This window comes from Ursus arctos, unplaced genomic scaffold (genome assembly GCF_023065955.2).
Source record: "Ursus arctos isolate Adak ecotype North America unplaced genomic scaffold, UrsArc2.0 scaffold_36, whole genome shotgun sequence".
Taxonomy (NCBI): domain Eukaryota; kingdom Metazoa; phylum Chordata; class Mammalia; order Carnivora; family Ursidae; genus Ursus; species Ursus arctos.
The window spans coordinates 14,931,203-14,955,132 of record NW_026623050.1 but is presented as its reverse complement, the minus strand read 5'-3'; the positions used below and the strand labels follow the sequence as shown (position 1 = coordinate 14,955,132).

At 37.5% G+C, this 23,930-nt stretch overlaps 1 protein-coding gene across 4 annotated transcripts in view; it reads left to right on the top strand.

Moving 5' to 3' along the window:
* Positions 1-8,311: 8,311 nt before the first annotated feature.
* SECISBP2L (SECIS binding protein 2 like) overlaps positions 8,312-23,930 on the top strand; it is a 64,297-nt gene continuing 48,678 nt past the window's right edge. For 2 of the 4 annotated variants that reach the window (XM_048219049.2, XM_026518441.4), the window contains exons 1-4: positions 8,315-8,633; positions 17,483-17,661; positions 19,929-20,253; positions 21,889-22,021. In XM_048219049.2, coding sequence (XP_048075006.1) covers positions 8,610-8,633; positions 17,483-17,661; positions 19,929-20,253; positions 21,889-22,021 — 661 coding nt within the window. In that variant the 5' untranslated portion in view covers positions 8,315-8,609. Of the gene's footprint in view, positions 8,634-17,482; positions 17,662-19,928; positions 20,254-21,885; positions 22,022-23,930 lie in introns of all 4 variants that reach the window. The other 2 variants (XM_026518440.4, XM_044391065.3) reach the window with 2 other exon arrangements.

Below are 23,930 nucleotides of genomic sequence, written 5' to 3'. Positions count from 1 at the left end.
TTATACGCAACTAATGAATCATCGAACCTTGCATCAGAAACCAGGGATGTACTGTATGGTGACTAACATAATGTAACAAAAAACATTAAAAATAAAATAAAAAAATAATTACCTCTCTTCTTCTGATAAATGTCTGAGTCAGCTACAAAGGCAAGCTCATTCGTTCGTTCAACAAACACTGTTGAGTAACACGGTTCTCAAGGAGTGTACACTCCGAGAAAGGAAATAATTATATAAATAATTATACGTACTGCACAAATAATTGAAGCCAGGATGTGGCACAATAAGCTGGAGGAATTTTGAGGAGGCTCCCTTTTATCCAGGAAATGGAGGAAATGAGTTTCAAGATGAGAAGGGCATTGCTAAATAGGGAGAACCACGTGAGCAAAGTCGGAGAGGTAGGAAAGCACAGAATGTATTTGGAGTAGGCAGTGAGCTATCATTGATGTTTTTAGGCTGAGTAAGACACGTGCTCAGAGCGTCCATTTGGAAGAGCAACGATAATTATTTATTGTGGGGTTGCTATGGGCTAGGCAGTGTTCTAAGCCCTGGGACTACCCAGCAGTGGACAAAACAATCAAACAAAATCCCTGCCATCGTGGAGCTTACATTCTAGTGGACAACGATGGTCAGCAAACCAACAAAACAAATAAAACATACAGCGCTTCAGATGGTGATAAGTACTATGGAGAAAAAGGTGGAAGGAGGAAGGGATTGCGTGCATGCGTGCTGTGCTACAGTGGGTGCTCAGGAAGGCTTCACTCAAAGGTCACAGCAAAAGAGCTCCTGAAAAGAGGGCTTGAGCAGTATTAGGGTAACTAGGAGAAGAGTCCCAGGCAGTGGCAGCAGCAAGAAAAAAGGCTCCCAGATGGGAATGTGTTTGTAATGTTAGCGGAACAGAAAGGAGGCCAGTGTGGCTAGAGCCGAATGAGTAGGGTGAAGAGTAGAAAATGAGGCCGGAGGTGGGGGCCAGAACATGAGGCCTCATTCGCCACTCTAAGGATTTTGGCTTTCCTCTAAGAGGGAAAGCTCCATTGGAGAGTTTGAAGACAGAAGGGGTACAGTGTGACTTAAATTTTTATGACTACTCTGGCTGGGATTATTTGCTCCAGAGACCCTGACTGTCAGTGGAGCGGCTGACTCTTGATCTCAGGTCCTGATCTCAGGGCTGTAAGTTCAAGCCCCGTGCCGGGTGAGGAGTCTACTTAAAATAAAATAAAATAAAATAAAATAAAATAAAATAAAATAAAATAAAATAGATAAAATAAAATAAAATAGATAAAATAGATAAAATAAAATAAAATACAAGGTAAGATAAGATAAAATACAGGTGCTCTACAATGAGAACGACTCTTTTAGAGCCTGCAATGTGTTCACCCATGCATTACCCTAACTTGAATCTCTCAAAAGTCCAATGCAATGTGTAGATGAGGAAACTGAGCCTCAGAGAGACTTTAAGTGACTTTCAAGGACACACAGCTTCTCAGGTGTAGAGTTAAGATTTAAACCCAAGTTGTTGATTCTTAGTCTAGTAGTCATCTTTCTGTCATACCACTATATTATCAACGGGACCTTTTTTCCCCCCGTCAGTTGGCCGCTAATATGTAAGAATTTGGATGGGTTTAGCTTCTATGCTGAAAAAATGCAGATGTTACCCGTAGTAATTTTTGGTTAATTCTATCTTTATGCGGCTTTGATCCTGTGGTCTGTCACCTTAACTCTCTTCTTGCCATTACAGCGCGTTACTCTCAGCTGTGTTCTGACTTTGCTATTTGGCTAAAAGCTGCTTTTCAGCTTCGCCATCATTGCCATTGCTGTAGCCACTATGAAACACAGTACGGCGGTTCCTCAAAAAATTAAAAATAGGACTACCATATGATCCAGCAATCCCACTTCTGGATATTTATCCAAAAGAAATGAAATCATTATCTTGAAAAAAATAGCTACAGCACCATGTTCATTGCAGCGTTATATATAATAGCCAAGACATGGAAACAAGCTAGGTCCACTGAAAGATGAATGGATTCAAAGGATGTGAGATATCTGCATCTAGATATAGAATGCAATATTATTCAGTCATTAAAAAGAAGGAACTTCTGCTATTTGCAGTAACATTGATGGACTTTTAATGCATTATGCCAAATGAAATAAGTCAGAAGGAGAAAGACAAACACCATATGATTTCAATTATATGTGGAATCTAATAAAAACCCAAACTCCTAGATACAGAGAACAGATTAGTGGTTGCCAAAGGTAGAGGGAGGGAGGTGGGCAAAATGGGTAAAGGGGGTGAAAAGTACAAACTTCCTGTTATATGATAAGTCCTGGGGAATGTCAGGTACAGCATGATGACGATAGTTAATAACACTATATTGTATATTTGAAAATTGTTAAGAAACTAAATCTTTTTTTTTTTTTAAGATTTTATTTATTTATTCGACAGAGATAGAGACAGCCAGCGAGAGAGGGAACACAAGCAGGGGGAGTGGGAGAGGAAGAAGCAGGCTCATAGCGGAGGAGCCTGATGTGGGGCTCGATCCCAGAACGCCGGGATCACGCCCTGAGCCGAAGGCAGACGCTTAACTGCTGTGCCACCCAGGCACCCCAAGAAACTAAATCTTAAAAGTGCTCATCATAAGAAAAACGTCTGTAACTGTGGTGATAAATCTTAAGTTACTGTGGTAATCATTTCACAATATATTTTACATATATCACAATATATCGAATCATTATGTTGTGCAACTTAAACTATTACAATGTTATGTGTCGATTATATCTTAATTTAAAAAATAATTGTCAAATCCCTATTTCACTTTCTGGCAACCCTAAACTTGATATGGCCGCCCATCGAGTGATCTCGAGGGAAGGTGTCATTTCTAATCAGCATAACATAAGTTATAAGAACAAGGTATGCCAGTCAGAGTTATGGTTAATATATGAGTATGCACCTTCAAATAGAGGCCAGCATTTTGGATGCAATCCTTATGTTGAAATTCTCTTAAGAGTATAAATATAGAGTTTAAATTGCAGTATACTAATGGTGGCTGTGAAAGTTAATTTTGTATAAAAAGATTATTGAGAGCATGCAACACTGTGACTGCAGGAACATGTAGGACCTATAATGCCGAGAGTTTGTGGCTGCACTGGTTCAAACGTCTAAAGTTTGACATAACATTTTTAATAATAAAATTGTAATAATTCAGTTCTTTTTAAAAAAGATTTTATTTATTTATTTGTCAGAGAGAGAGAGAGAAGGAGAGAGAGAGAGAGAGAGAGGGAGTGCACAAGCAGGGATAGCAGCAGGCAAAGGGAGAAGCAGGCTCCCTGCTGAGCAAAGAGCCCTGATGCGGGACTCAATCCAGGACCCTGGGACGGGACTCGATCCAGGACCCTGGGATCATGACCTGAGCCGAAGGCAGCTGGCTAACCGACTGAGCCACCCAGGCGTCCCTCAATTCTTAAATAAACATTAAGATTTGTCTTTATATCCCAGAAAGAATTAATTTTTAACATTTGACTCTTTAGCATTCAGCCAAAATGTGAATTGCATGAACCTCTTCAAAATCCTCCAAATTGCTTTTGAAATTAAAGTTACCTTAGCCTATGAATTTCTACATGATCTGGCTTGGCTTTAGTCTCCTGTTCAGTCCATTGTTCATACCACTCTTCCCCTCCCATCATTCTCTACTCACACCTGTCTCCTCCATTCTGTTACTCTGATGACAAGATTTTCCCCTTCAGGCCCCTGTTTTCCTTACCTCTTAGTATTCGTCAAATCTCAGGTCAGATAGCTCTACCTCAGAGGTCAACCTATGAAAGTAGTCTGCATTAATCACATTAGCATGTTTTATTTCCTTCACAGCATTCATCTCTACAAGAAATTATCTTTTTTATATGCTCATTGTCTATCAACGAGACTAAATTGTAAATTCCACGAGGGCAGTGACTTTGTTCATTGCTGCATTCTCACTACCTAGACCAGTGCCTTGCATCATAGAACAGGTGCTCAAAAAATATTTGTTAAATCAATGAACATGTAACATGACATTCAATAAGGATGCTGTCTGTTTTGACGGGGGCCTAAAGGACAATAGGTGCCAAGTACCCCTACATCCTAAAGGCAGGTATTAGTCTACCATGCAAAATATGCTAAGAAATTGTGGCACAGCATTATTCATCACTCATGCCCAGCCGAGAGAGCATGGAGGTGGGGTGGGGGACCGATGACTCAGGAAGAGTGTTGCTTTGGAGACACTTGATACTTACCCACTCCGCCCACAGGGAGAAGAGAGATGCTCCCCTAATCTCGGGATCTTTCAGGGAAACACTTGGCGAACTTGATATATGTCGCCCAGAGTCTTGGGGGGAATACAGGGACCTGGGATTGATACTTTCCTAAGAAAACCAGAGGCAGACTAGAGAGAGACAGAGAATACTGGAAACAAGCCACACTTTTCACCAACTATGGAAACATGAATTTTCCCAGAGGAAAGGGTACTGATGTAAGCAATTTACTTTGTTATACACCAAAAATAAGATGAATTAATGGGCTTATGGAGGGATGGATGGGTAGAGAGATAAGTGATAAAAGAGTGTAGCAAAAATGTTCCCGGGGATGGTGGGAGAGAATTATACTTGAAGCCAGTTTATTTTATTTTTTATTTTTTAAAGATTTTATTTATTTATTTGTCAGAGAGACAGAGAGAGTGAGCGCAAGCAGGGGGAGCAGCAGGCAGAGGGAGAAGCAGCCTCCTCACTGAGAAAGGAGCCCAAAGCGGGACTCAATCCCAGGACCCCAGGATCATGACCTGAGCGGAAGGCAGATACTTAACCGACTGAGCCACCCAGGCATCCCTTGAAGCAGTTTAAAAGGGAGGCCAGCTAAGAAGAGTACTTTGCTGAGCACCCAAGGGATCAAGCAGATGGCTAAACCCCAAAAAGTCGCAAGAGCTAAGACAAGGGTCATAAGTGGTTGCCCGAAAGTGACTTTGTGCATGTCATATATCTGAGACATCTGAGAATGTCTACCCTCCCTTGCACAATATAAACCTGAAGGAATTGGAAAGCTTAATCAGGGGGTAGTTAAGGCGGAGGAAGTGGAGAGGTAAAAGATAGAAAACAAAAGTGGCCTATACCACATAATCCCCTGCAGTCCTGAAGCAGGAGTGGGCTTGGGAAAAGGCAAAGCTTTAACTTGGAATAAAGTTTGTGTGACCTTCACGAGAAATCATCCAGGGCAGAATGAAGAGCAGCCCTCAGAGAATTTGAAGACTTAGTGGAGCAAAAGTGAAAGAATTTTGTGCTCCTACCCTACTGAAACCTGCTTATTCAATGAAATATACATGCCTAACAAAACCAGCCCTGAATGAAAAAATCCTGATTTAATATCATAGCACATGTTCATTTATCCAAAAAATATCTATCGAGCACCTGCTATGTGGCAGGCATTGGTATGGGTAGTAAGGATGCAGCAGTGAAACAGATAAGCATTTGATATAAATAGAAAAGCTGTATTTTATTTTTTTTTAAGATTATTTATTTATTTATTTGACAGAGAGAGAGAGCCAGCGAGAGAGGGAACACAGCAGGGGGAGTGGGAGAGGAAGAAGCAGGCTCCCAGCGGAGGAGCCCGATGTGGGGCTCGATCCCAGAACGCCTGGATCACACCCTGAGCTGAAGGCAGATGCCTAACGACTGCGCTACCCAGGTGCCCCTAAATAGAAAAGCTTTAAAAGCCACTGGGGTTCATGGTAACGTTCCATATCTTGATAGAGATTTGGATTATGTAAGAACATGAATTTCTTAAAACTAGAGGTCAATATTTATAGTTTTTTCTTTTGATGTAAAATTTGTATGTAATAATGTGCACAACTCCTAAATACATGTTTGCTGAGTTTTAACAAGTGCACGATCATTACAATTCTGCTTCCCTCCATGGTCAGCAGATAATCTTGGCCCCCACCTCCCCAAGAAAATAGACACCATAGACAGGAATTCCTTCAACTTATAAATGTAAATGCAGTCATATCCACCCTTTTGTCCTTTCCTTCCGTTATCATGGACAACATGTATCTACTCCCATCTAAGGCCAATTTCTTCTCCTGGTTTTACTTTGTCAGAGGCCTTGCTCTATTGGATTATTCCTCTCATCCTCAACTCTCATTTCAAGGAATGAGCTTGTTTAAGTACTAATGTTGGATTCTTTCACCCGAGGGTCCTCACATTAGCCATTTTCTTGGAACCACTTTCTTACTTCTTTTCCTTAACTCCTACTCACCCTTCAGGTCCTTGTTTAGATGCCATTTACTTACATAGGACTTCCCTGCCCTTCCATCCCACACCATGGTAGAACCTATTGAACTTCCTTTTTCATGACACACAGCTTACCTGTAATTACTTGTTCTATGTACGTCTTGCCCACAGGACAAACATGGTTCTGCTCTCACAGTGTCTTGTTAACTGCTATACCTCCAGTACTTAGCATAGCACCTGACACTGTAAATATTTGTTGCTCAATGAAATGATTAATTAAAATTCAAACATATCATCCATACGAAGCAGTATTTTTAAATGTCTTTTTTCTTCATATATGTTAATTTTTTATTCTAATTTCTATGTAATCCTTTCTAAGATTGTGTTAGATAAGAATGGCATTGTGACATTTTTGTTCATATAATTTCTTATAATTCTGTTCTTAAAATTTAAATGAATATCTTCTACAAAGAAGATTCTCAAAGAGAATGATTTTATAGTCATAAAAATCCTATAATACGGAAAGATCCTTAGAGAGCCTCTATTTCCATTTTCTCAGATTATTCCCTAGAACCAGGAAGGAAACCAAGTACTGTGGTATTTTTATGACTACATTGGTACGGAATTATTATTATCTTTTTACTTAGATCTGGATGTCTTATGGCTAGAGACCACCCATGGGGAGACATTCTGAAAATTCAGAATTCTTTTTATCTTTCAATTGTGAAGGAGGGTGATCATGTTAGTTTACATAACTACTTCGTATAAATAGCTTAGCTTTTCTATGCAAACCTAAATTTATTCTGCATTCATTGATAAACACTAGGGGCTACATTACATGAATTCTTCCTGTATGTAACATCCCGACATGCATGTACAATTTAAACAAACATATACACACACACATATGCACATAAACACATAAAATTTGAGAATAAAAATATTTTATTTAGTTAAAGCTAAACCAATGAAAGATCTCTGTGTACAAATATTAATGTTTCTCCTTATAAACAGTTTCTACTGCCAGCCTTGATGTAAGTTTTGTTGACCCAGTACAGCTCCTTTTACCAGGTCAAAGTACGTGTCAATATAAGTACAGTTAGAGGCTTCACAGAACAGCCTCTTCTTGGAATCCGACTCAAACAAAACCAGAATAACAACCTAGACTAGCAGAAAAGGCAATTCAAGTCTTCACTGATGTCTTCTGAAGCATGACAAAGCAAACTTCTTAAAATTCTCTTTCCCAGCTGTAAATCTCCATTCCAGTCCCTCAAACAGAAGCCACCTCCACTCCTTTCCTTCACTTCAGTATAATTTAGCTTATATAGCATTTTATTTTTCTTCCTCACCCTGGAGCCAACCAGCAAGCAAGAACTATTCCGGGAAGAGGTACCTGTTGGAAGGTTTGTCTAAAGAGATGCCCAGAGGGACTCAGCCATGCTTACCAAGTGCCCAGTTTCCTCAGGAGCTACTGAACTGGAGATGAAAGGAACAATTAATAAGCACAGGGAGGACAGCAAAATAGCAGAGTACATAGTTACCTGTTGGTTGGTGTGATACAGACTGAGTAAAATTAGGGATTCTGAAATAGGCTGGATCAGCCTGGAGGTTGAGTGGAGATGAGCGTGGGCCTGGACAATGAATTACCTAATCAATACGCATTTGTGGAACCTCCTGACTCGGTTTCTCTCCAGTGGCCCTTCTGTGGTATTTTCCTTTATAGTCATGACTTCCTTCTGCTGGGTAACATAGGGAAGGATCGCTATGTACAGTGGGCAGCTAAAAGCTCTTCCAATATTACTAAGAGGTGGCTTGGAATAATGAAGTAGTCTCGGAGGTCCCTGAAGACTGGAACCCTGGCATTCTGGCTCCCAAGTGGCCGGACACACCTCCAGTTTAACAATCCAGAGGGACAGTTAAGTCCGGCTCAAAGCGCAGAGTGATTTGGGGACCTGCTTACGGGAATCTCCACTTGGCCTCAGCCTCCAGGTCAGCCAGCCCAGGCTCCCGCTGCCACCTGCTCAGGACTTCTGCTGTCACTCCGCCCACGCCTCTTCTCGGCCCCTCCCCCCTTTCCCGTCCGCGAGCCGCCATTTTCAACTTCTCCTGTCGCCTCTTTGGGCCTTCCTCGGCTTCCGTCCCAGATGATCCCTCCCCGAGGCTGCCACCGCCTCCTTCTTCTCCGGGAGCTGGAGCCACCCCCTCGGCCAGTGGCGTAGCCGGACTCCGTGTCGGGGCCAGCCAGATAGGGGCGGAGGTCCTGAGCCCTGTCTCGACTGGAGCGGGGGGCCATGGAGAAAGCGGCCCGAGGCGCTTTCCACACCGACTAACGCAGGCCCGTTGCGGCTGCAGGCGCCATGGACCGAGCCCCCGCTGACCAGGTACGCGGGCTCGGGCTGGGCCGGCCGGGCCGGGTGCTGGGGGTCGCCGCTTCCTCCAGAGCGGGCCCTGGTCTCTGAGCGTGGGCCTGGACCCCCGGAGTCCTTGGGTTCCTGCGGGAGCAGACTCCCCTCGCCTGAGAGCCTGGCGGCGCCCCACTCCTGCATTGTTCCAGTTGCTGCCTCGGGGACTGGGGCTTTTCCAGCCCTGGTTACCCCCCCCCCCCCCGGACTGGGGACTCGTTTTTGCCCCTCCTCCGTGGTTTGGTGGAAGGGGCCAGAGGACTCCCAAGTTGTCAGTGCTTGCCCGAGTGGAGGGTTTATAACTTCCAGCGAGAACCCCCCCCCCCCCCGCCTTTAGTCCTGGAATGTGTTTTCAAGGTGGCAAGGCTTTCGAAGGCTTCTCACCCAGAAAGACTGTCAGAGAATGTGTGATAACTACAGATGCAGGGGGGTTATGGGCTTTTTGGTTCAACGTTCCGTTGAGCGGAGCATTGTTTTTTGCAGTGGTTTTAGGGAGGTGTTTCCTTTAAGATATGAAATACTATGGTTTTCCCCTGCCTTTTTGTCCAATTATTTTGCAAAAATTAGTGCTTTTGGAAAATTGAGCTTATATTTTGAGAACGTTAGATCCGAAGTATGAATTCATTTCCGAGACCGTTTTCATATTCACAGAGTAGTTTCATTAGTATTCAGTTTTGTTTTTAATTGTATTAAATTCTTGATTATCCATGCGACTAGTTGCTGGAAGTCAGGGATGATGAAAATGTAAATAATAATCCAAAATAAGAGTCCCCCCCCAGTGTTAGTATTTTTCATCCTTGAGACTTCTATGGAACGACTTAAAATTTGATGAAATCGAAGTTTATTATTGACTATGCATTCTCTTCAGTTGAAGGCTTTGCCCAGTGTTGAGCTAGGCAGATAGATGAAGGAGAAAAAGACTAGTGATTTGCCTAGTTATTTTACAAATAAATAATTAGTACCTGAATAAATGAGACAAGATTTCCAAATTCCTGTATATATGTATATATGTAGCTAGTCGAGTCAATTTTGATTTTGAAATCTGGCTCTTTTAGTAGGCGGATTCCTAGTCGCGTATATTTGTTTTTTACAAAAGCTTTAATTAAAAAAATTATGAGAATATGAATTTGAAACACAGATGAGTTTTATAAGATAATACGTGGATTTACCAAAGCAAAATTGGTCAGAGCCTCTTAGCTTTTCAGTGACCTAAGGTATATACAGCCTATATCCAATTTAATGAAAAAAACATTTTAAGACACCTATCAGAAATGCCTTTAATTTCAAAGCCTGACAATTGAATAGGAAATTTTCTTGAACAATTTTCTTGTATGTGTGTCACTAATGAAAAGGTTAAACTCATTGGTCCTTCATCATGATGCCAGAACTGTAACCAGTAATGCTACCATATGTATACTTATGGTTCCTTTCATCTTAGAGGAAATATAATTAACTATTTAGCATAGCTATTTGTGTGTGTTTATCTTAACAGCAAGTGCTGTGAGCAGATTATTTAAACTAGAGAACCTATTCCTCTTTCATCCTACATCTTTCTTAAGCCCGCAACCTATTAAAACCTTGTAGAAATTTAAGGATTAGAAAGAAATCATGAATGTAGGTTTTCCGTTGAAGAATTTATTCCTGTTTTCACTCTAGTACCTCCTGCCTCTTCCTCAGCCTAACCTTGAGTAAGAGAATAATTCTAACCACCCTCTCTTCCCACCCGCTACATACTCACAGGAAACCGAGATACAGAAAAGTGATGCTGCTTTGCCTTGCTCCGGCTGTAGGCAGTTAATTCAGGGGTCCATGGATGACCTGGAAGGAGTGTGCTTCATTTTATATTAGCATTTTTCTGGGGCAAGACTCCATTATTTTCATCATATTCTCAGAGGAATCTGTCACTGAAAAAAGGCTAAGAACCATTAATTTAATGGTAGATTAGGGGTAGAACTGAGCTTTCTCCACTTTGTGAAGTTCTTCGTTGTTTCCACTATACCCTAGAGTAACGTACTGACTTTTTGAGGTTATTTGGAATATACTTTTATATTTTTACTAATGAAGTGAATTTAGATAGATGAAAGTCGCTAAAAATATATGTGATATCTGAATTTCCATTTTCCCTCACAAAATATTTGTTTTTTCACTATAAACCAGTGTTGGTTTATATTCAGAATTTTGGGGAATTTGGTGGAAGGGGCCATTAAACAGCATTAAAACTTACTCATAATATTGTAGTAATTAGCAATTTATAGAAATTTGATTTTTAAAAAAATAGTACTTAATACAAACTGCATTTCATGTTAACCTAATTGAAATCCTTGGAGTATTGCACAAGTGTAACTTAAAAAAAAAAAAATCTAAGCATGTTTTGCCTGAAGGCATTCATATTGCTCTTTTAAAAAAATAAAATCTTTGATAAAAGGATAAATTGTAATATATGTTGATCAAGATTATAAAAAGTAAGTTACTGGGAATACATGCTAGATAATAGTTTTAATTGCAATAGTGACTATTTGAAAGAATGTTACAACCAAAAGAGTATGTAAGGAGTATTCTCTTTTAGCAAGACTGTATTAAATCAAAACAAGTAATTTAATTTTAATTGCCAGAGTTAGATGTTCTAAGAACAGTTATTACTTGGTATATGCCTTTTTCTTTCTTTCTTTCTTTCTTTCTTTCTTTCTTTCTTTCTTTCTTTCTTTCCTTCCTTCCTTCCTTCCTTCCTTCCTTCCTTCCTTCCTTGTGGGGGGAAATAGTTGTTGTAAAGGGATGTGAAAAATAAATCATGGACTTTATTTGTTCATAAAAGGCTTAATGTTTCTATTTTTAGGAAATTTAAGACAGTGTTTTGAGATTTTTAAAAAAATAAACAAAACACTTGAAGTTTACAGTATCTTTTCTATTAACAAATAATTTAAACATTGGCTTAATTTTTAGTATGTTAACATTAGATAAGTTTTTTAAAGATTTTATTTATTTGTCAGAGAGAGAGAGTAGGGGGAAGAGAGAGAGCACAAGCAGGGGGAGTGGCAGGCAGAAGGAGAAGCAGACTCTCCTCTGTGTAAGAAGCCTGATGTGGGACTCAATCCCAGGTCTCTGGGATTGTCAGCTGAGCTGAAGGCAGATACTTAACCTGCTGAGCTACCCAGGCGTCCTTAGATAAGTTCTTTACTTGGCATCAGGGAAATATGAATAAAAAACCCAATGTGATACCACCTCACACCACTCAGAATCGCTAAAACTAACAAGTCAGGAAATGACAGATATTGGTGAGGATGCAGAGAAAGGGGAACCCTCCTTCAGTGTTGGTGGGAATGCAAGCTGGTGCAGCCTTTCCGGAAAACAGTATGGAGGTTCCTCAGAAAGTTGAAAATAGAGTTACCCTAACGACCCAGCAATTGAACTACTGAGTATTTAGCCCAAAGATACAAATGTAGTGATCCAAAGGGGCACCTGCACCCCAATGTTTATAGCAGCAGTGTCCACAATAGCTAAACTGTGGAAAGAGCCCAGATATCCACTGACAGATGAATGGATAAAGAAGATGTGGTATATATATAGAATGGAATATTACACAGCCATCGAAAAATGAAATCTTGCCGTTTGCAATGACGTGGATGAACTAGAGGGTATTATGCAAAGCAAAATAAGTCAATCAGAGAAAGATAATTATCATATGATTTCACTGATATGTGGAATTTAAGAAATAAAACAGAGATCATAGGGGAAGAGAGGAAAAAAACAAAAGAAGACAAAACCAGAGAGGGAGACAAACCATAAGAGACTCTTAATCATAGGAAATAAATTGAGGGCTGCTGGAGGGGAGGGATGGGGTAACTGGGTGATGGACATTAAGGAGGGCATGTGATGTGATGAGCACTGGGATTTATATAAGACTGATGAATCACAGACCTGTACCTCTGAAACCGATAATACATTATATGTTAATTAATTGAATTTAAATTAAAAATGTTTATAAAAACAAAAAATGTAAAATAAATAAAATAAAAGAATTTACAAAATTATAGATCACCAATGTCTTTAACTCTTAGAAAAGCAAACATGTCACAAATACAGATGACTTCATGCAAAGTGCTGTTCACCAATAAAGATAAAATTCTTTCCTTTAAATAATTGATAAACTTCAAATAGTATCAGCATTGCAAACTAAATATATTCTAAATAAGTTGCTATAAAACATTTATTATTCAGTAATACTTGGTAGTTGGCCTTTATGAATATAAGTAAATGATTATCTTAACAGGTTTTAAAAATAATACTTTCGTAATCAAAAGGGAAGTAAAATGACCTTTGGAAATTTAACTTTTTTTTTTTTTTTAAGATTTCTTTATTTGATAGAGAGTGGGGGGGCAGGGCAGAGGGAGAGAGAGGGGAATCAGGCTCCCCACTGAATGGGAAGCCCAATGCAGTGCTGGATGCTAGGACCCCAAGACCATGACCTGAGCCAAAACCAAGAGTCAGATGCTCAAGCGACTGAGACACCCAGGCACCCCAACATTTATAAATTTAAAAAGACATTTTTCCCTAAGCCCTAATGACATAGAGGAGATTAAAAAGTAGAATTATGGGTTATTGAAAAAGTAATACATATGAAAACCTATGGGATGTGGCTGAAGCTATACTCTGAGGCAAATGCATAGTCATAAATGCTTTCATTATTAAACATTTTAAAAGGTAAATAAAAATTAAGTGTCCAGGGCTAGAAGTTAGCAGGAAAACCCTATCAAAGCAATAGAGGAAAACAAATACAAAACCAGAAATTAATAAATTAGATAATTCAAAAACCAGTATTAAATTTAGAGAGCTGATTTTTAGAAAAGTACCGTAAGGTACTTTAATAGGATTAGGTGTGGTCTCTTTTAAGAAAAGAGGAAGGGATCTGAATAGTAAATCAAGTGGGCAGTCTCAGTTAAATATTTTGATTTTTTTCTCAATATTATCTGAAGTCTTGCGAAACTTACGTATATAACTACTGCAATTGATTTGTCAGGTGTTTACTTTCAGTGTAAGTCACTGCAATAAAAAACAATACAGCCAGCAGGTATCTCTTAAGCATTAGTCATTTTTTTCCATTGGAAGACATTTTTCTTTGGCCATGAAATGCAAGATATCTTAATGTTTGATATATTGTATTTTTACCTTAATATAGAAAGGATGTGGAGGGTTTCCATGGTCATATTTTTTCTGTAGGTGTGTGGTACATACTGAAATTTCACTGTGGGAGAGTGCTTATTATGTTCTACTTCAGTTTTGATTTTAAGTGGGTGTTTTCTTTCTGTTGCTTAATCTGGGAAAATTATTTGCACACATCAGGAGGTTCTATCCCAGAGGAGTTTAGTGTGCATTTCCTGCTGTTGGGTGCTTCATAGTAATGTTTGTGCATTTTCCCTAAACCAGTCCAGTACAGCACTCTTTCCAGAACATGTACTCAGTGCATGTTTGTTGAATTTAGATAGGCTCTTAGTGATCTGAGTGCATTTGTTTAATACACTCTTTTTAAAGAAGGCTTTTATATTTTTATGTTCTGATAAATTCTTGGGTTTTCTAGGTTATTCACATCAAAGAAGTTTTATTACTGACATTTATTTTAATATATGCTGAATTTAAAAGGAATGTGAAACTGCTTATGTTTTGTTTTGTTTTTTTTCCAGTACGGATTTCTGGGATTATTATGATTTTTCATTTATTTGGAAAATTCTGAAATAATTTCTGAAAATTAAAGATAATTTTACTATGTAGATAGTGGTTTTTTTTTTAAACAAATAGTAGTACAGGGATAATTAGACTTTGTGTAGTTCAGACTTATTTTACATTTATATTTACTTTAAGGAGACAACTCTGCTATAAAATTTCTGATTCCTAAAAAATAGATCTTGTCTATAAGTAGACTAAAAAATTCAAACTAAGAAATATCATTGTATGAAGTAACTAGTCTAATTTTTTCGTAATGTTTTGTTGTCTACTATGTAGGACATTTTTCTTTGATTTCTATACTAATATAATTGAAATACTGCCAGAATTTGTTACTTAACATATTGTCTATATGGGCTTTATTATGTGGAATTTTAAGAATAGTTCCGGGATTTAACTTCTACTTTTTAGGCCTGAGAATAGCAGATGCTTCATTTTAATGTCTGATACTGAAAGCCCCAAAGTCACAACAAACAACTTTTAAGACCATAGAGAGTTGTAACTGTAGGAGAAAGTTTGCCAGTCTGTTCCTACTAGTGACATCTTCTGTTTGTGCAGCTGTTGACTACAGCAGCTTCTCTTTTTTGCTAAAAACAAAGGATCACTTCAGTGTTTGTGAATTTTATTGTTGAACTCTGATACCTAGAATTACACTTAGAATAGAAATCATTACAAACTTTAATATTTAAGGGTATATACTGTGTATATGTACAGATATCAATTATAAATTGTGCATGACACTTTTTTGACAGGTTACCTAAGTTCATAAAACTCTTACAAAGTAAAATGAAACTAAGTATAAAAACTTGTTGCAACTTTTGACTTGAGCAAGAATTTGAATTTGTTACCAAAGTAATTTATGAGTTGGTACTATTTGGAAGGAGGTGTCTGGAAACTTACTATCTTTAAATTATCTTATTTCTTTATAATTACATTAGTTTCTTTTTCATGTGGAAATTTGATATGATCATATTCTTTGCTTTAAAAAAGTCCTAATGCCTTCTAATACAGATCTATAAAACTGTTCAGAGAGTTGTCATATGTTCAAAAGGACTTTTTAGATTTTTCAAAGATATCCTAAAAATTATGTTTTCAGTGTAAAATGTGATTTCAGTTTTCCCTCTTTTTATGCCTATGCATGAACTGTATAAAGCAAGTTTCTGTTCTGTTCATTATTGTTGAAAATCAGCCTTTTCCCCTAATTTCCTCCTGGGGGAACATTTATTAGATTGATATTTTATACCTTACACAAATAATTTTTGAGTTCTGTTGACTATCACAGTGAAAGTTAATGACTTAGACTATTAGCATTTGAAGGAGTTTTTGCCTCCAGGGTTGAAATTCAAGAAACTAGCTCCAGCTCACAGATACTGTATTCATTAAGTGCAAGTAGTGTCTCTATGTCCGATTTGGTTAATAGTATAAAAGTAGATTTCAAAATTTAATCAGGTAGGAAGGACGTTGAATTAATACTGCTATGAATAGTTCAGATTTCTTCTCTCTCCCCATCTTTTTATAAGCATTCTGAATATTTCCAGTGGACTCTTTTTAGAGAATAATTTATATGAATAAAGGCTCTCTATTGCGCATATTAAGTCTTTAGATTTTGTCTTCAGATTTTCTTGCATTTATTACTGATTACCTTTGTGAGAAACATTCCTGACATTTATTCTGTGAACTCTGCCTTGCTCAGAGCTTCCAATAAATGCTACTGGGTTTGTTGGGCAAAAGGTCTAGGACTATTGCTTTGATGTAATTGATTTGAGTGGTTGAAACATTGGATTGCATTTCACTTACTGGTTTCTTAAAGAAGAGTTTAATATCTTTTTAGATTGTGATATTTATGTGGTTTTTAACATTCTACTTTTACAGAATGTGCCTATAGGTTTTTTCTTTTTATAATTAAATTTTAAAAATTTGTTGTTAAATACAGAAGGAAAACTGCATAAAAACAATGTATAGCTAAATGAATTATAAGGTGAATGCCTTGTAATTATCACCCAAGTTAGGATATAGAATGTTGTCAGGCACTCAGAAGCTCTCCAGGTGCCTCCTTGTGATCACAACTCTGTTTTACATGAGTAATTTCATATGAGTAATTCCTATCCTGACTTTTATCCCAGATCTTTTTTTTTTATCTTTTTTTTTAAAGATTTTATTTATTTATTTGACAGAGAGACAGCTAGCGAGAGAGGGAAGACAAGCAGGGGGAGTGGGAGAGGAAGAAGCAGGCTCATAGCGGAGGAGCCTGATGTGGGGCTCGATCCCATAACGCCGGGATCACGACCTGAGCGGAAGGCAGACGCTTAACGACTGCGCTATACAGGCGCCCCCTTATCCCAGATCTTATTTACTTTTCTTTATTGTTTTGTCACCCACATGTGCATCCTAAAATACTTTAGTCTTTTAAAGATATCTTTTAAATTTCTGTAGATATTTTTGTAAGAAAAGATACAAAATAAACTAAAATGGGAATACATGTTCTGGATCACTTTAGTGTACTCAGGTTGTCTGCTGGGAAACTAAAGTACTCATTTTTTCTTCTAGTTTAACCGTGAACCAAAAGTTTCTTGCCCCTATGTTAAGTTGTTTTTTTGTTTTTTTTTTTCAGTAATCTTGGACATCTTCCTTCCTTTTAATTAAACCATACTAATCTAATTTCCTGAAATGGATGGAAATAGACTATTTTTTAGACTAGTCAAACAAGTATAAAGTGATTATCCTTCAGAACTCTGTTTAATGATTTTCCCTCCTAACAAAAGTAGTTAAAAGCATTGTTTTGTCTGAAGAGCTGGATTTCTTACTACCAGCTTTATTTTTGGACTCCAGTCTGACTTCCTGGTTCTCTTAATTGTTTTAACAGCTTTGGTTATGTAAGAAATGATTTCATTAAAATGCAAGAACTTTTGTTAAGCATTTCCCTGTTTTATTCGACGGCTCTGCCTAAATAATCGTATTTAGCTATTTTGACATTGCTGTTCCTTTGGATGTTTTCTAATACTGAGGAGATCTAATTACTCCTTGTAAACACTGACTCTTCCATTGTTAAATTGTGAATTTGTATTACGTTTTTTGCTCCTTTGTTAATAGTGTGTTTTACTTTCTCTTTGAAGAATGTCAAGCTATCAGCTGAGGTAGAGCCGTTTATTCCCCAGAAGAAGAATCCTGATACATTTATGATCCCGATGGCACTCCCAAATGATAATGGAAATGTTTCTGGTGTAGAACCAACTCCAATTCCCAGCTACCTGATTACTTGTTACCCATTCGTGCAGGAAAACCAGTCCAATAGGTAATTTGTTTATTATTACTTTCTTTTTTGTGGGGGTGAGTAGGGAAATACAGATATTGGCAAGGCATACTTCTTCATTTTTTTCTTTTGTAACTTTTTCTTTTTTCAGGTTTATTCATTATTATTTTTTGTAATCTCTACGGCCAACGTGGGGATTCAATTTACAAACTTGAGATCAAGAGTCCCATGCTCCACCGACTGAGCCTGCCAGGCGCCCCTCCATTTGTAACTTTTAAACATTAGCCATTTCTCTTTTTTAAGAGAAGTAAATAAAATCAAATGAAGTAGAAATCTGAAAATTGTTAACGTGGGGTTTTTTACTCATTCTTTCTAAGAGGAAATGGAGTTTTTTGGATGTATCTCCTACAATAAGTCATTAAAATTACTTTGAAATAAATTGATACCGAGGGAGGAATGAATATTCAGAAAGTGGTGAACGGAAACCCTTTTTAAAGATTAGGTATCTGATCATAATTTCCAGGACAGTCTGGCATAAGAAGAAAAAACCAAGGGATAGTCCTTAACATTGAAGCATTTATGGTTAACATATATTTCTGGACTCTGATTCTAGTTTAAATTTACCTTCTGTGCTGTAGTCACAGGGTGATTTAGCAAAACGCTTGCAATTCAGATAATGTGTGACCTGGTGGTTAGGGCGTAACTTGTGATAGTCGAGATAGCCTTTTTAACCCTGCTTAGACTGAGCAATTGATACTTTGTTGGTGTAGTTTATTTTATTGCTGTATTGAAAGTACTTTATATCACACATGGAAAATTATACTTCTCTAGCACTCTGGGATAAATAGATGAGGCATCTGGGCTCTAGCCTCTGCCCAGCCACCCCAAAGGCAAATGCAGTCAATATATCTGCACGCCTCTAAGCCATCATGTGGCACACTAGCGGGCCAAGGCACATTCTTTCAGACATTCTCCATGTAAGAGATAGGTGGCCACTAAGCTACTGTATGAAATATTAAATATTCAGGTTAATAATCTCTAAAACTATAGTTTTAGAGGGGATTGGGCAAAGAGTAAGGGATCCTTCTCAATTGAAGTTAGCATTATGTCAAAAAATTTTGACCTATATATGGCTATGTTTGAAGCGACTTATCAACCACATTTAATAATACTGTTTTTTTGTATTTGACAAAATGGCCAAGTGTTAAGTACAGTTAATTTTTCTTACCATACTAAATAATCTTTTTTTTTTTTTTAAAGATTTTATTTATTTATTTGACGGAGATAGAGACAGCCAGCGAGAGAGGGAACACAAGCAGGGGGAGTGGGAGAGGAAGAAGCAGGCTCATAGCAGAGGAGCCTGATGTGGGGCTCGATCCCACAATGCCAGGATCACGCCCTGAGCCAAAGGCAGACGCTCAACCGCTGTACCACCCAGGCGCCCCTAAATAATCTTTTGAATTCGTGAATAAACCAGCCAGTGGATTAAAAGTATTTTTAAAAATTATGGCAGTGAACATTTTTCCATTGTGCTTTGTTGTGGGAGTAGCGAGGAAAAGCTCATTGCTCCAGCTCCCCATGACCCCTCATTCTTCGGCAGCAACCTTCTGTAAGGACTGCAGAGATGGGAAGAATCTTGCTGATGCTTTACAGGAATTGCACTAGAAGAGGCTCGAGTGCTAGGAATAGGATGGCAGTGGACAGGCTTGCCTTGTCTCTTCTTACCCTTGGATCTGGAACGTGCTTCGATTGCCAAAGAGGGGAGCCAGGAAAAGAGCTTGACTTGGCCACATGGTTTGGGAAGTACAGGAGAGGAGTAGGAGCCCCTGGGACTGAGCAAAAGAATGAGAGGTGGAGGAATCAAATCACCCATTGTAATGATCACCGTACACAGTGATCACCTTACCCTGCTGTTTGCAGAAGGTTATCACAGTTGTTAGCATTGGATGGGGACTTTGGACTGCTTTTGTTTACAGATCCAGCAGCTAGGTGTTTAACTTTCAGGCAGAAATACCTTGAGGAGGTTGAGAAGAGAGTTTATATAAATAAGAATGGTATGTACTTTTAAAATTTTGAAATGCAGCAGAACTATCAGGTTGAATTCCTTTGTACTGTCATTTAAGTTGTTATTACATGTATATAATAATCTCTAATTACAGCAAAGAAATTTGTAAGGTGATAATTTTATTTCCTTTTTATTATGAAGGCACTGTTCTGTACTCTTTAAATTAAAATGAATTAAGAGGTTTTGCTTCAGCATTACTTTCAGACTTGTCAATATATTTCTTTTTTTTATTTGATTTTAACAGACAGTTTCCATTATATAACAATGATATACGATGGCAACAGCCCAATCCAAACCCTGCTGGACCATACCTTGCCTACCCTATTATATCTGCTCAGCCACCTGTCTCTACAGAGTATACATATTATCAGCTGATGCCAGCACCATGTGCCCAAGTTATGGGATTCTATCATCCTTTTCCTACACCTTACTCCAACACCTTTCAGGCCGCAAATACTGTAAATACTATAACCACAGAATGCACTGAGCGTCCAAATCAGCTTGGACAGGTCTTCCCATTGTCCAGTCATCGGAGCAGAAACAGTAACAGAGGACCAGTTGTACCAAAAGTAAGTGACTTACTTTGATTGCTTTTTATGTTTGATATATCTGTTGTTAATAATAGTGTAAGTAATTTGCTACTGGTCTTGATTAGCCTTTGATGCTGAATTTACTATAAAACATTTCGTTCACTGTTATAAAATAGTCAAGGGTAGAGCATTTGTAAAATAATTTTTCCTGTTTTTTATTGTGCCTTATTCTTAATTGATGATATGATTTACAGTCATCTTCAGGTTCCTTCAGAGAGTTTTACATAATCATAATACACAAATATTTCTAAATTATTTTAATTTAGTGATAAAAATTGCATAGTGATACCAGTGTTTATAAGTGAGAGTTTGGATCCTATGCCAGTGGTGTTGAATGACTAATGCACTTCATATATTCCGGTCTTCAGAAATCAGCAGGAGATGTTATGGAGAACAACATTTGTGATTCATTAAATCCCTTCAATTTCATCGTGGCTAGTCTGTGAATTTTTCGTAGCAATAGCACTTTGTTAGTCAAGTGTTGCTTTACTATATTATGTGAACACAGGGTCTCCTAGGGCTGAAGAAAATGAAAGATAAATGTGTGAAACTACTCTAAAGATCAGCCTTTTGACTAAGTTAAAAAAAAAAAGGGAGACATGAAGGCCTTGAAAACACAAGAGATTTAAGGTTATTCTAGGTAACTGTTTCTTAACTAAAAGGTTACTTTTATATTGAGGCCTTAATATCAAAGCAAGTAAGAAGAAAAACCATGTTTCTTCTCAGCACTTCTAGAAGGTAGAGTGATTTCTTGGCTCTATCATCAAGGAGTTGATGCTTTCCTAGATTCCATTAGCCCAGCTTCTTCAGTGAAAAGTCTTTGCTGTCTTCTGACATACTTTTTACAAATTAAAATACAAACATGCAGCACAGTTTGCTTTAAAAATCTTTTAGTCTTTGCTCATGGAAACACTGGGTCAAGGGAAATTGTTTTGGGACCTCTGGAGAATGTAAAGAAATACGTATTGGAAGTAAGACAGAAGTATATAACTTTCAGATGGTGAAGAAACATGATTTCTCAGAGTGCATTTCCAGCACTTCAGTTTAGGAAGTTAAATTCAGAGTTCTGTTATATAAATTGCTATTTAAGTGATGAATACTCCTGTTTTAAAAAGTGAAGGAAAGGATCAGCTTTTTTTATATTTTCTTTTTAAGCTCTAAAGCAGAATTTTTTTGGTACTTTCTTGGTATCATGAAAGGAAAATTTATTCCTTGGGAAAGCTACTACCCTTTTTATTACCCTTCTAAATAAAAATTTACAACCTCTTATATGACATGCTTATACTTCTATCATTTATTAATTATTGATTGAGAAAATACGAAGTACAAGTAATAATTAAAAATTCATTAATATTTTATTAGTCATAGTAGTGTTAATAGTTCTTTGAAAAATAGTATTAAAATGTGTGTGTATGATCCATCATTTAACGTATAATTAAAATGCAGATAATTTCATGAATTCCTAACACAGTAACCCTCTTTCCCCATAGATTGGGAGCCACTAATTTAGAGCAAACATTTAGGTGTGTTTTATAGTGGATATGTATTTTATAATGTTTAGTACATTGAGTAGGATTTTAAATTATTATTATTTTTTTGTGCTTAAATCAGCAGCAGCTTTTACAACAGCACATAAAAAGCAAAAGGCCACTGGTGAAAAGTGTAGCTACTCAGAAAGAGACAAATGCAGCAGGTCCTGATAATCGGTCAAAAATTGTGCTTCTGGTAGATGCTTCACAGCAGACTGGTAAGCAAGAGTGGTTATGTATACATCACTGAGTTTTATCTGTTTTCATGTATTGACTTTATAATTGTGGACTGTACCACTCTTTAAGTTTCCAGACTTTCATCCTTTCATTTATACTGCCACTTTGTGAAATTCTCTAGGAAGGGTAAAAGCAGTCCATGTCCATAATGTTCTTTCAACTTGTTTGCCAGCTGATGTGCACTTTTGAGGAGGGTTTGAGGTGTCCTTATCCCCATATAGTAGTGGAGCAGTTCAGAAATCGGAGATGGAATATTGCAGACATTGTAGGAATCTGAGGACTCATTTTGGCAGAAATCACATTTGTATGTTTTTATAACTAGTTCAAAACCCTTTATAGGATACTCTAATATTGTATAATATTTTTATAGAAAGAACTTGGCAAGTTTTCTGTGTCATATTTCAGCATAGATCTGAACCAAACCTGTGAGTGGTACCTATATCCTGTCAAGCAAGTAAAAATTTTGGACTAGTTGGATATCATTTTGTCTAGAGTTTTCTAGAGAACTTTGTAAACTTTAAATAAGGAAGCTTTATCCCGGTAATAGATAAAAATTAATATTTTCCAGTTTATATCATTGAATTCCAGTTTGTATCTCTGATCTCAGCTTAATAGCTGTAGAGTAGATAACTGTCTCTGGACCCATTGTCATTGATGCTAGTAAAAAATTTTTGTTAATGATCCAAGGCCAAGCATTAGATGTGCTCAAAGGCACATTTACTTTTTATCCCTCTGTAGTCTCCACTCTGGCTTAAAATAAATTTGATGGTTCATACTTTCTTTCATTTGGGCTGTATCTTTTCTTTTGTGACATCAGTTCAGTTATTTTTTTACAATTGTTTAGATCCATTAGGAGTAAGAAAGGATCTGTGAATCCATTAAGAAACAATCTTGTTGCTAGTACAGTCATTGTGTGTAGTTTGTAGCCATAAAGCAGTGAGATTAATGGATTAACAAATGCTTGGAGAGGCTATAGAAAAGAATCACAACGTAATATATTACAAACTTTTCTATGTTTTGGTTATTCCTAGTCATAGTGACTTTTACATGCTTTAAACCCTGGGACTGCTTTTAAAAATCCTTACTTCTTCAGTTTGCTCATTTAGTGAACACAAAGACAGTCTTCTGAAGCATAAGAATTAGAAAATGAATAGATGAGCTATTAGCAAAACAAAAAGGCAACCTGTGGAATGGGAGATGATGTTCATATTTCCAATAGGGATTAATATCTAAAATATTTACTCAGTACCAAAAAACCCAGATAATCTGATTTAAATTGGCTAGAGGACCTGAATATACATTTTTCCAAAGAAGACCTACAAATGGCCAGCTGACACATAAAAAGAGGCTCAACATCACTATCATCAGGGAAATACAAATCAAAACCACAACAAGATATCACCTTACACCTGTTTGTGTGGCTAGAATCAAAAAGACAAGAAGTAACAAATGTTCATGAGGATGTGGAGAAAAAAAGAACCCTCATGTAGTGAGAATGTAAATTGGTGCAGCCACTATGGAAAACAGTATGGACATTCCTCAAAAAACTAAAAATAGAAATACCAAATGATCCAATAATTCCGCCACTGGGTATTTTACCCAAAAAAATTGAAAACACTCATTTGAAAAGATACATTTACTCTTACGTTTATTGTGACATTATTGACAATAGCCCAGGTATGGAAGCAATCCAGGTGTCCATAGGTATGAATGGAGAATGGATAAAGCAGATGCGGTGTGTATATATAGTGGAATATTACTCGGTCATAAAAAGGATAAAACCTTGCCGTTTGCAACAACATTAACGGACCCATAGGCTGTAGTGCTAAGTGAAGTAAGTCAGGTGGAGAAAGACAAATAATGTATGATTTCACTTATATGTGGAATCTA